The sequence below is a fragment of the Pseudophryne corroboree genome, chromosome 10 (genome assembly GCF_028390025.1).
Source record: "Pseudophryne corroboree isolate aPseCor3 chromosome 10, aPseCor3.hap2, whole genome shotgun sequence".
Classification (NCBI taxonomy): Eukaryota; Metazoa; Chordata; class Amphibia; order Anura; family Myobatrachidae; genus Pseudophryne; species Pseudophryne corroboree.
Window position 1 is genome coordinate 190,703,741 of NC_086453.1, and position 12,076 is coordinate 190,715,816.

The 12,076-nt window shown below is 44.4% G+C and overlaps 1 protein-coding gene across 2 annotated transcripts in view; it reads left to right on the forward strand.

The window, feature by feature from the left end:
• Window positions 1-12,076, forward strand: part of SLC35E2B (solute carrier family 35 member E2B) — a 260,653-nt gene that overhangs the window by 232,090 nt on the left and 16,487 nt on the right. For both annotated transcript variants that reach the window (XM_063942991.1, XM_063942990.1), the window contains exons 6-8: window positions 809-862; window positions 3,981-4,053; window positions 10,705-10,850. In XM_063942991.1, the coding sequence (XP_063799061.1) occupies window positions 809-862; window positions 3,981-4,053; window positions 10,705-10,850 (273 nt within the window). The remainder of the gene's footprint in view (window positions 1-808; window positions 863-3,980; window positions 4,054-10,704; window positions 10,851-12,076) is intronic.

Sequence of the window (12,076 nt, forward strand, 5' to 3'; positions counted from 1 at the left end):
CTGGTTACACACATGTTGTGTTATGTTTATAGTCGGTCTGTTGCTGACATTGGTTCATGCCGTTGGCTTGGGTTCTGTTGAGTGCCACGTTGTGCGGCATGTTTGCGGTGTGTGCTGGTATGAATAGCACCTTAGTTTAACAATAAATCCTTTCCTCGAAATTTGTCCGTCTCCCTGGGCACAGTCTTGAGTCTGGAGGAGGGGCATAGAGGGAGGGGCCAGTGCACACCCTTTTTCAAAGTCTTAAAGTGCCCATGTCTCCTGCGGATCCCATCTATACCCCATGGTTCTTTTGGTGTCCCCAGCATCCTCTACGGCAGGCATTCCCAACCACGGTCCTCAAGGCACACCAACAGTGCAGGTTTTAGTGATATCCAGGCTGCAGCACAGATGGTTAAATCAAAATAACTGAGCTACTAATTAAGTCTCCTGTGCTGAAGCCTGGATATCACTAAAACCTGCACTGTTAGTGTGCCTTGAGGACCGTGGTTGGGAATGCCTGCTCTACGGACTAAGAGAAAAGCATTTACCGGTAGGTATTAAAATCCTATTTTTGCGGCTAAACCCTTTCTGTTTGGGTGCAAAAACTTCAATTGAATCGTGACAATTGTTTGGGCATTCTAAGCAGCCCTGTTTAGACAGAATTTTAGAAGTCCAAAACAATTGAATCAGCCCCTATGTTTACCTTCTAGTGTGTTGTTTTTGCATTGATCCCAACAGTGTATAGCACTGCCTAGTATTTTGACGTTTAATAAGTAAAGGTTGTGGTAATGTAAAAATTCTAATTAAGTTGTATGAATCATTGCAGCCTACAGAATGTCTTCTCCAAGAAACTTCTCAGTGGAGATAAATACAAATTTTCGTAAGTATATTGAAATGTGCATGTGTCATATTTATAGCTGTCACATGACAAAGACCAGTCCAATGGAACCAGAAATTACATTCAGGAGCACATTGAGCTATAACCAATGTGAGTGCTTCTCCGTATTTTAGGCCCTCATTCCGAGTTGTTCGCTCGCAAGGCGATTATAGCAGAGTTACACACGCTAAGCCGCCGCCTACTGGGAGTGAATCTAAACATCTTAAATGTGCGACCGATGTATTCGCAATATTGCGATCAAAACCGAGTTAGCAGTTTCTGAGTAACTCCAGACTTACTCTGCCTGTGCGATCAATTCAGTGCTTTTCGGTCCCGGCTGACGTCATAAACACACCCAGCGTTCGCCCAAGCACTCCCACCGTTTCTCCAGACACGCCTGCGTTTTTCCCGGAAACGGTAGCGTTTCCAGCCACACGCCCCTAAAACGCCGTACATCCGCCCAGTAACACCCATTTCCTGTCAATCACAATGCGTTCTCCGGAGCGACGAAAAAGCCGTGAGTAAAATTACTTTCTTCTTAGTAAAGTTACTTGACGCATGCGCAGTGCGAACATTACGCATGCGCACTAAGAGAATTCTCACTGCGATGCGATGAAAAATACCGAGCGAACAACTCGGAATGAGGGCCTTAGTTTTGTTTTGTAGGTGCAACTGCTAAGGGAATTGATGACCTGTTTACTTAAGTAGATGTGTGCTCAGGTGTGTCATGGAACAGGTGAGAGCAGGTGATTGCTGAAAGTTTGCACATAGCAAAGAATTGTTAGTTAAGAAGTGGGAACATTGTTCCTGCTAGAACATTGGGGGTAATTCTGAGTTGATCGCAGCCGCAAGTTTGTTAGCAATTGGGCAAAACCATGTGCACTGCAGGGGGGAGGGGGGGGGGGGGGGGGAGATAAAACATTTGCAGAGAGAGTTAGATTTGGGTGGGTTAGTTTGTTTCTGTACAGGGTAAATACTGGCTGCTTTATTTTTACACTGCAATTTAGATTCAGCTTGAACTCACCACACCCAAATCTAACTCTCTCTGCACATGTTATATCTGCCCCCCTCCCCCCCCCCCTGCAAGGCACATGGTTTTACCCAACTGCTAACAAAAATGCTGCTGCGATCAACTCAGAATTAGGCCCATTGATCAGTCATGACAAATACAGCAAGACGCAGTAAAGAGATGACCTGTACTAAATAAATAAATAAAAAAACATGAATGCACTGTATAGCTGCCATACATCTAATGATTAAATATGGTAATGTTTGGGAGCAAATGTCAATCGGACATTTTCAACCCAATGCCAAAAAAAAATAGAGGAAGAAGGTCGCTCCTACAAATTGTTTAAAAACATTTGATTTAACAAACTTGTCTGAGTGACCATTTTCATCCATTTTCCAACATTTGGGAGCAAAAACAGTCATTTACTCCCATACATTATATGTTACCAGATTTTCATTCCAACCAGCCAACTAGTTGGATTTGTTGGAAAAATAATGTTTAGGTGCTTGACCAGCTTTACTAATGGTAAATTAACTTGTTCCATAACCTAGACCAGCGGTTCTCAACTCCAGTCCTCAAGTATCCCCAACAGGTCATGTTTTGTGGATTTCTTTAATCATACATAGGTGAGTAAATCTATTTTGCTGAGTCAGTAATTATCCCACCTGCTTCCACAGTCGGTGATCCTGAAAACTTGACATGTTTGTGGTACTTGAAGATTGGAGTTGATAACCACTGACCTAGGTAAGGGGAGCAGCCATTTTGTGAGCTGAACCAATATGCATGAACATGCGTCTGTCCCCTGGGAATGCAGAAAGTGTGTGTGTGCAAGTACTTTTCTATAAAAGTGGTAGCCCAGATACAGTAGCTGTCCTATCACATTGTTATCAGGCAAGTTGGTAATTGAGGTTAGTAAATAACCATTGTAGACCTGTTTGTGCAGTTATCCATCTCACTGTGCCAAACATCTGGATTTTGCCCAATATGGACATGTACGCATGTAAATAGTGGCACGGCGTCCATTGGACATTGAGGTTACCTTACAATAGACGTTTAGAAGAACATCAGAATAATGAAAGAAAACCTTTGTTTATCTTGGCTATAAAGATCAGTATACTGCGCCACTGTTGTCTGTCACATTTCCATCTGTGCATGCACACTATTATTTTAGCTTTCTCTCTTTAAAAAAAATATATAAATCTCTACCTAAATTTAACTGTTCAGTTTAACTCTTAACATGTTATTAACCCTCACGGTACTAATTAGTATTTTATTTTAACTTGACATCTGATCAAATAGTCTTATTGTAATGTGAGTTCTTAAATTTAAACAGTAAGGAACCCCCACACACTTCAGTATTGCAGCCATTATACAGTGATTGATCAGAGTGTGTTTGGGATGTACAGGATAGCAATACCAGATAATAATCCTCTAAAACAGTGGTTCTCAAACTCGGTCCTCAGGACCCCACACAGTGCATGTTTTGCAGGTCACCCAGTAAGTGCACAGGTGTATTAATTACTCACTGACACATTTTAAAAGGTCCACAGGTGGAGCGAATTATTTCACTTGCAATTCTGTGAGGAGAACTGCAAAACATGCACTGTGTGGGGTCCTGAGGACCGAGTTTGAAAACCTGTGCTCTAAAACATAGGTCTACAAACTCCGTCCTCATTACCCCACACAGTGTGTGTTTTGCAGGTGCACAGGTGTATTAATTAAACACAGACACATTTTAAAAGGTCCACAGGTGGAGATAATTATTTCACTTATGATTCTGTGAGGAGACCTGCAAAACATGCACTGTGTGGGGTAATGAGGGCCGAGTTTACAGAACTATGCTTTAAAATCAAGAGGATTCTTATGTGGAATGGCATAAAATGTTTTTAGAAGATGACAGCTGTTGGCCTGTGTTAATTAATAATTCTAACATAGCTATATACATGGGATACTTTTGCATATGATAGGATAATAGGATATAGTTCTTGTTGCTGACAATATACTGTATATAGTCGCAATAGTAAACATTACACTAATATTTTTTTTACTTTCTAGGAAACAAAACTGTGAATCCTAGTTATTTATCTAGAATAAAATAATTTCTTTCTGCAGACCACCCGAGCTCCAGTTCTACACCAGTGCTTCTGCTGTCATCATGTTAATCCCAACGTGGATTTTTCTGATGGTGAGTAATCTCAATCTCCCAATCACTCCAGATTAGCTCCTTCTGGATTCCATGTGTTTTGCATCATGACAACTAAACCAGTTTTATAATTGTTGTTTCCTTATTATAACCCACAGTTGCGCAATAATAATAAATTACACCTGTTTCATATCTTAATAAAATGATAAATTGTCTAAGAATAAATATAAGGGTGATCCAAACATTACAGGGAGTAACAAGTACAGCGGTGATGTGCATAGTCTTTGCATACAGTGCTCATAAACATAAATATGGTTTAGAGAATGTTATCCAAGTCCACTGTGTCTCACTAGTACCAATATAGCAGGAGAAAAATGTAATCCTTAAACTTAATCCAACTGCTGTAGGTCATGGATATAATCCTAATTATATGAAATAGTATAAGATTTATGTGCTATTTCTGTTACGTCCTAGAGGATGCTGGGCTTCCGTTTAGTACCATGGGGTATAGACGGGTCCTTTGGGAGCTACTAGCACTTTAAGAGTTTAACAGTGTGGGCTGGCTCCTCCCTCTAAGCCCCTCCTACCAGACTCAGTTTAGAAAATGTGCCCGGAGGATCCGGTCACAGCTAGGGGAGCTCCTAGGTGTTTTCTTAGTTTTATTTTCTAGAGTTTGTTATTTTACAGGAAGGCTGTTGGCAACAGCCTTCCTGCTTCGTGGGACTTAGGGGGGGGGGAGTAGGATCCAACCCTTGAGGTTAATGGCCCCTATCTCTGCTGACAGGACACAGAGCTCCTGAGGGTGATGATCGTTAGCCGCCCGAGGCGACCACCGTTCACTCCCGCAGCATTCTGCCACCCCCTAACAGAGACAGAAGAAAGAAGAGTGGTGAATCTGACGCCGGAGTCCCGGTAAGCGGATCCCCGGCGAGAGTGGTAGCACAAGGATGGGAGTGCAGCTCTGACAGGCTGCTCAGCGGCACACTGTGTACGGCGTTGTGAGGGGCGTCCTGGGCCAGCGCAATACCCTACACTGGTCAAAGAAAGCTTTCAAGGTCTAACCAACTGTTTGCTGCAGAAATTACCTCAGGCCAGTATAATCTCTAAGTGCAGGAAGATGCACCATTACAGGGGGCGGAGCTTCTCCTCAGAGTGGATCCAGCACTCACCAGCGCCATTTTCTCCCTCAGAAGCATCAGAACGCTAACAGGGAGCGCTGCCCTCCACATAACTCCAGCTATCCTCTGAGGTACCAGGGTTATACACAGAGTGTGGAGTGTAAATTTATGAACTGTTTATCCTGTTAAGGTTACTCAGTCAGAGCTGGGCTGTTACCATAGTGACTGCTCACAGGGGAGCTGTGTGGCTGGTTTCCTTATACTCTGTGTCTCTCTGAAGGTATTCTGGGGGGGAAACTATGCTGACATTTTCCTGAGTGTGTGTAAACCAATTTACCATATTTAAGGGACTTTGTCCTGTACTGCAGAATGTACATCTTCTCCTGGGGAGTCTATACCATGCTCAAAACTGTACAAATTATCAGGCTTCGGCGGCAGTTCCCCTGGGGTGGCCTCCATAAGGTGTACTTTGATTTATATTTTTAAAATATATCCCATACTGGGAAGAAGCCGCAGTTTTGGAGTAGTCTGGGAATTAAAATCCCACAGCTGTGCCTCTCGCCCCACTTGCGTACCCTAACAAGCATACACTTACCCATATAATGAATGACATACTGTATGAGGGGGGCAACATATGTTTGAGGCTATTAGGGATGAGGAATATTATTTTTATATATCTATAATAAATGCCTTCCCACTGTTAAGGTCGTTAAACTCCTTATTTCGGAAAACCTGAGTACACCCTGAGTTATTATCCATATCCCTAAAGAGTGTCTAAATTGTCAAGGGTTGTGTTACCTGTACTTGGTACAACCTCCATAAAGGCTGATCGCAGATTGAGACTAATATATATTACTGCACACTGCAGCAGGTGTGACTCGGAGATCCACTTTTGCGTACGTCTCTGGGGCTATTGTAACGTGGTCAGGCTCTTTACTTGATGATTTAGATTCTATGTATAGAAGTGACTTGTACTTGTTTGTATGTCACATACAGGATTCTACAGGCTATACGCCATGAAGGAGATTGACCTGCATAACGCAGGGACCACTGCTGTGGCAGTTTCGACACGCAGGGAACGGTGGCTACACCAATGGACTGCAGATACAGAATTCGAGTAAGGTATGAGAGGTCCGCCCTTCACAGGTAAAGCGGGATTATCCATGTCAACTGCAGGTAAATCGGTATGTCTTCCTTCAACAGCTGCACAGACCAGGAAATTATATCCTACACCTACACTGCAATCCCTTCAAACCGCAAAGTTCAAACATGATTCCACATATTCCTCCACTTTCTTTAGAGGACGTTGGGAAATCCAGAAAACCTGCACCGCCAGGTTCCCAGGGACGGATTTCAGATTCTGCCTTTTTCAAACCCTTCCGTTTGTTGGTGGACCTCACTGCCTGGGAATCAGGCAAGTGGGTGCGAGACTAAAGAGATTCGGTAACACACCTGGCCGATATCCTGCCTAGACCCCTGGAAACAGTTGGGTTGCCTAAGGGTGCAGACTAGAATTTCTTGTATTCCCGCTTCACAGATTTTTCAAATCGGGCTTCCTAGCTTCTCAGGCAGAAAGTGCACTACTGCTGGAAGCTATCATAACATTTGTCAAAAAAATTTCATTATTCCAGTTCCACCTCATTTACGTAACGGGTTACTATTCAAACCTAAGGTCATTGATTGCCTGCTGGTGGGTGTTCGATTCAGGATGGAGTCTGGGAGTGGTGATCTCTGATCGAGATATTTAGGAATTCCTGGTATCCCGGGATATCAGGGGTGTGTACTTCACATTCCAATCTGGCCGCCTCTCTAGGCCTATCTAAAGTTGCACTACAACTATGTCTCTTCCAGTTCCAAACACTGAACTTGGCTTCTACGCAACACCGGGGGTGTTCATCAGGGCCATGGCAGCCTTTATGCTCCCGCTCCACAAACCAGGAGTGGTCATAATTCCATATTGGGAAGACCTTAACATCCTCCAGGGAGCTGTTGTTACGGAGTGTTGCTTTCTCAAATCACCTGTCCCGGGATCTTGAGTGGATCCTGAAGCTTCCAATTTCGCATTTGAAGCCGATAGGGAGGCATTCCTTCCTGGGGATGATTCTCGACATGGTAGTGCAGAGGGTATTGCTACTGGTGGAGAAAGCGTTGGTGATCCAATCAATGGTCCGGGATGTCCTGATGCCAGCCCGGGTATCGATTCATCTGTGCAGTCGCCTTTTGGGGAAGATGGTTGCCTCTGAAGAGGCTCGACAGTACGGAAGATTCCTTGCACGGTCTTTCCCACTGGATCTCCTGGTCTTATGGTCAGGATCTCATCTTCACATGCACCAGCGGATACACCTGTCGCCAAAATCCGGAATTTCACTCCTCTGGTGGCTGCAAACTTCTCACCTACTCGAAGGCCGCAGGTTCGGGATTCAGAATTGGATTCTTCTAACCACGGATGCAAGTCTCAGAGGTTGGGAAGCAGTCGCTCAGGAAGAAAATTTCCAAGGAAACCGGTCAGTTCAGAAATCTCTCCTTCCAATAAACATTCTGGATCTGAAGGCCGTGTACAACGACCTTCTACAAGCGGCACATCTTCTGCGAGATCAAGCCGTTCAGTCAGACAACATCACAGCGGTGTCCTACATAAAAAGGCAGGGCGGAACGAAGAGCAGGGCTGCAATGTCGGAGTTAACAATAATCCTCCTCTGGGGAGAGAGGCATGCGTGGGCGCTGTCAGCGATCTTCATTCCGGGAATGGACGACTGGGAAGCAGACTACCTCAGCAGACACGATCTCCTTCCAGGAGAATGGGGCCTCCACCCAGAGGTATTCGCAGAGGTGACAAGCCAATAGAGTGTATCTTAGGTAGACATGATGGCCTCTTGCTTCAAAAAGAAGTTTCGGAGGTACTGTTCCAGGTCGAGAGACCCACAGGCAGTGGCTGTAGACGCACTGGTAACTTCATGGATGTTCCAGTCGGTGTATGTGTTCCCTCAACTTCCACTCATCACAAGGATTCTCCAACTTATAGTAAGAACAAGAGTTTAGGGGATCCTCATTGCTCTGGACGAGCCAAGAAGGGCTTCGTACGCGGATCTACTGTGATTTCTACTGGAGGATCAGTGGCCTCTTCTTTTCGCGAGGACCTTCTACAACAGGGGCGGTTCGCCTATCAAGATTTACCGCAGCTGTGTTTGGCGGCAGGGAGGTTGAACGCCAGATCTTAGCTCGGAAGGGCATTCTGAAAAAGGTCATTCCCACCCTGATTCAGGCTAGGAAAGGAGTAACGTCAACACATTACCATCGGATATGGAAAAAGTATGGGTATTGGTGTGAATCCAAGAAGTTTCCTACGGTGGAGTTTCAACTAGGACGGTTTTCTCCTCTTTCTGCAAGCGGGTGTGGATGTGGGCCTACGCTTGGGCTCCATAAAGTCCAGATTTTGGCCTATCCATTTTCTTCCAGAAACTATTGGCTGCTCTCCCTGAGGTTCAGACTTTCTTGAAAGGTGGTTCTGCACATCCAGCAACCCTCTGTCCCTCCTACGGCACCTTGGGATCTTAATGTTGTGCTGCAGTTCCTACAGTCGGATTAGTTTGAGCTTTTACAGGAGGTGGACGTCAGGTTTCTAACTTGGAAGGTGGTCTGATTATTGGCATCTGCTCGACGTGTGTCAAAATTGGGGGCATTGTCATGCAAGAGCCCCTACTTGTTTATCCATGAAGATAGAGCTGAGCTCAGAACGTGTCAGCAATTTCTTTCAAAGGTTGTGTCGGTTTTTCATATCCACAACCTATTGTGGTGCCAGTGGCTACTGACTCCTCAATTACCTCACAGTCCTTGGAGGTTGTGAGGGCTTTGAAAATTTCTTTGACAAGGACTGCTTGTCACAGGTAGTCAGATGCTCTGTTTGTCCTTTATGATCCCAACACGGTTGGGTGTCCTGCTTCTAAGCAGACATTTGCTCGCTAGATCAGGTTTCCGATCCAGCATGCTTATTCTACGACAGGCCTGCCGTGTCCAAGATCTGTTAAGGCCCACGCTACTAGTACAGTTGGTTGTTCCTGGGCAGCTGCCCGGGGTTTCTCGGCTTTACAGCTTTGCCGACCAGTTGCTTGGATGGGGTCAAACACGTTTGCTGAAGTTCTACAAGTTCGAAACTTTGGCATCTGAGGACCTTAAGTTTGGTCAATCTGTTCTGCAGGATCCTCCGCACTCTCTCTCCCGTACTGGGAGCTTTGGTACATCCCCATGGTACTAAATGGAACCCCAGCATCCTCTATGAACGTAAGAGAAAATAGGATTTTAATTACCTACCTGTAAATCCTTTTCTCGTAGTCCGTAGAGGATGCTGGGCGCCCACCCAGTGCTTCGTTTTCATGCGTTGCTACTTGGTTAAGTATTGGTTCAGCTGTTACTGTTCCTCTTTCATGCATGGTTTCTTCAGGTTACATGCTGTTTGGCATGGTTGCTTCCTGTTTCATGCTAGATAACATGATTTCTTCGTGTTGCATGATGGTTGGTATTATTCTTCATGTTTCATCCTGGTTCACATGATTTCTTCATGTTGCCTGCTGGTTAACATGGTTTCTTCATGTTTCATGCCGTTTTGCATGATTTCTTCATGGTGCATGCTGGTCGGCATGGTTTTTTAATTTCGGTGTGAGCTGTTGTGAATTTCACCACTATCTGTATTTCCTTCTCTGGAAGTATGTCCGGCTCCTTGGGCACAGTTTCTAGACTGAGTCTGGTAGTAGGGGCATAGAGGGAGGAGCCAGCCCACACTGTTAAACTCTTAAAGGGCCAGTGGCTCCCAAAGGACCCGTCTATACCCCATGGTACTAAATGGAACCCCAGCATCCTCTATGGACTACGAGAAAAGGCTTTACCGTTGGGTAATTAAAATCCTATTTTTACATTACATTACGTAAATTATCTACCCAATTGTATGTTTTCCAGGTCTGTTTTATATGGCTTACACCATGTTTACTGAGGCTGTATGCCAGTCAGTGGGGCAGATGTAATAACCTGGAGAAGGGATAAAGCAGTGATAAGTGCAAGGTGGTAACGCACCAGCCGATCATTACGGATTTGAAAAATGACAGGAGCTGACTGGCTGGTGCGTTACCACCTTGCACTTATCACTGCTTTATCCCTTCTCCAGGCTTAACACATCTGCCCCAGTGTTAGATTCCACATTTTATGTATTCTCCCATAGATGTCCTGAGCACTGTTAGATAGTTTATAGTGCTGCTGGGGGTTACTTTTATTCTACCAATGGTGCTGGTCTTACTATGCATATTCCTGATGCGTTTTGTCCTAATCACAGTGCTGTGCACAAAGGCCTAGAAACCCATGAATTTCATTGGTTGAGTTTGCGGTGTAAGCAAAATTTTAAAAATTGACTTAGTCAGCCAAATTGCCACAAGTCTAGAGAGTATAATATAATATAACATAATATAATGTTGAGGTGTTACTCGTATAGAGAAAATGAAAAAAAAAATGTTTTGTCTATTATATTTGAAGCAAGAGACACAAGTCAAAATGTTAACAGATCACATTCTTTCTTATCTCTATATTGTAGGACATGCCATTGATTGGAAAAAGTGGGAAGAAATTCAGTTACAACTGGGATGTCATTGTATTGCTTCTTATCGATGGTGTCTTATTCCATCTGCAAAGCATCACAGCATACGCTCTCATGGGGAAGATTTCACCAGTAACTTTCAGGTACTGTAAATTATATACTTTTATTTATTTTTATATATATATATATATATATATATATATATATATATATCATTGTTTTCGTCTGCAACAGACTTGAATTAAATCTGCATAAGAAGCTTAGAACAACTTTTTCTGCACATGTGTATAAAACAAAAGAAAAGGTCTTTAGAAGGTTTGATGCATCTACCCCTAGTTACAGTAACTAGTAGAATACCCTAAAAGGAAAAATCCAGACATGGTATAAATTTGTTGGTACCCTTCCACAAAAAAAGAACCCATATTTTTTTCCTGATATTACTTGAAACTAACAAAAGTAATTGGTATCTATCATTGTTTGTTCCATTGTGATCAGCGGGATACTGGGATTTCAGGACAAAAATGGCAGCATTTCAGTCCCGGGATTGGGGATTTAACTGCGTTTGCACATAAGTGTGTTTTTTTATCCGGGCAGCGCCACTGAGCACTAGACGCTGTGTGGCATAACGTCAGCGAGGTCATGCTGTGCAGTCCCAAGGCAACACCCGCCATCATCGTAAGCGGAGGGGGACACCAGAGAGCCCAAACAGAGCCTTGTGGTGGATTGGTGGTGAGTGACGTGACGAGGGGACACTACAGTGTGTCAGTGTCACTCACACTAGTGGCGCCTGCCCAGGCTGCAGCAGCCAGCCAGAGAGAGTCTTGTTGCAGGCTCAGCTGCTTATCATTAAATTTATCCCACTACTGCTGTCTGACCTGCCAGAGCTACCCACGCACAGTGAGACAGCCACACAGAGTGGACAGTAGACACAAAAACAGTGGCTGTCTGGGCCTGGCTCTGCTTGTCACTGCCAGCCAAGCTTGCATGGTGCCACACTCTGCTCTTTCTGCGCTCTGCACTGCCAAAGGCAGCGTGCTACTACACTGCTGCTGTGCTGTGTGTGGAATGGACTGAAGAAATCCTGCCTGGACCTGAAGTGAAGCCTCATGCCTGCTGCCCTTGCAGTGGACTCTAATGTTTGGAGGTGAAGGGCAAAGGTTGAGTGAATGATTTTACTGTGGGCCTGGGCTTGCTAGGAGAGTTGGAATTCAGCATTTTATATTATTATACTATTATTTTATTCCTGCCACTGTGGAGTTCCAGCCTGGCTGTGGGTCAAGAAATATTTTTTTCTCTTGTGGGCCATAAATATTATTTATTTTATTCCTGTGGTGTTGGGCCCCTGGCCAGTCAGTCCCTAACACTACAT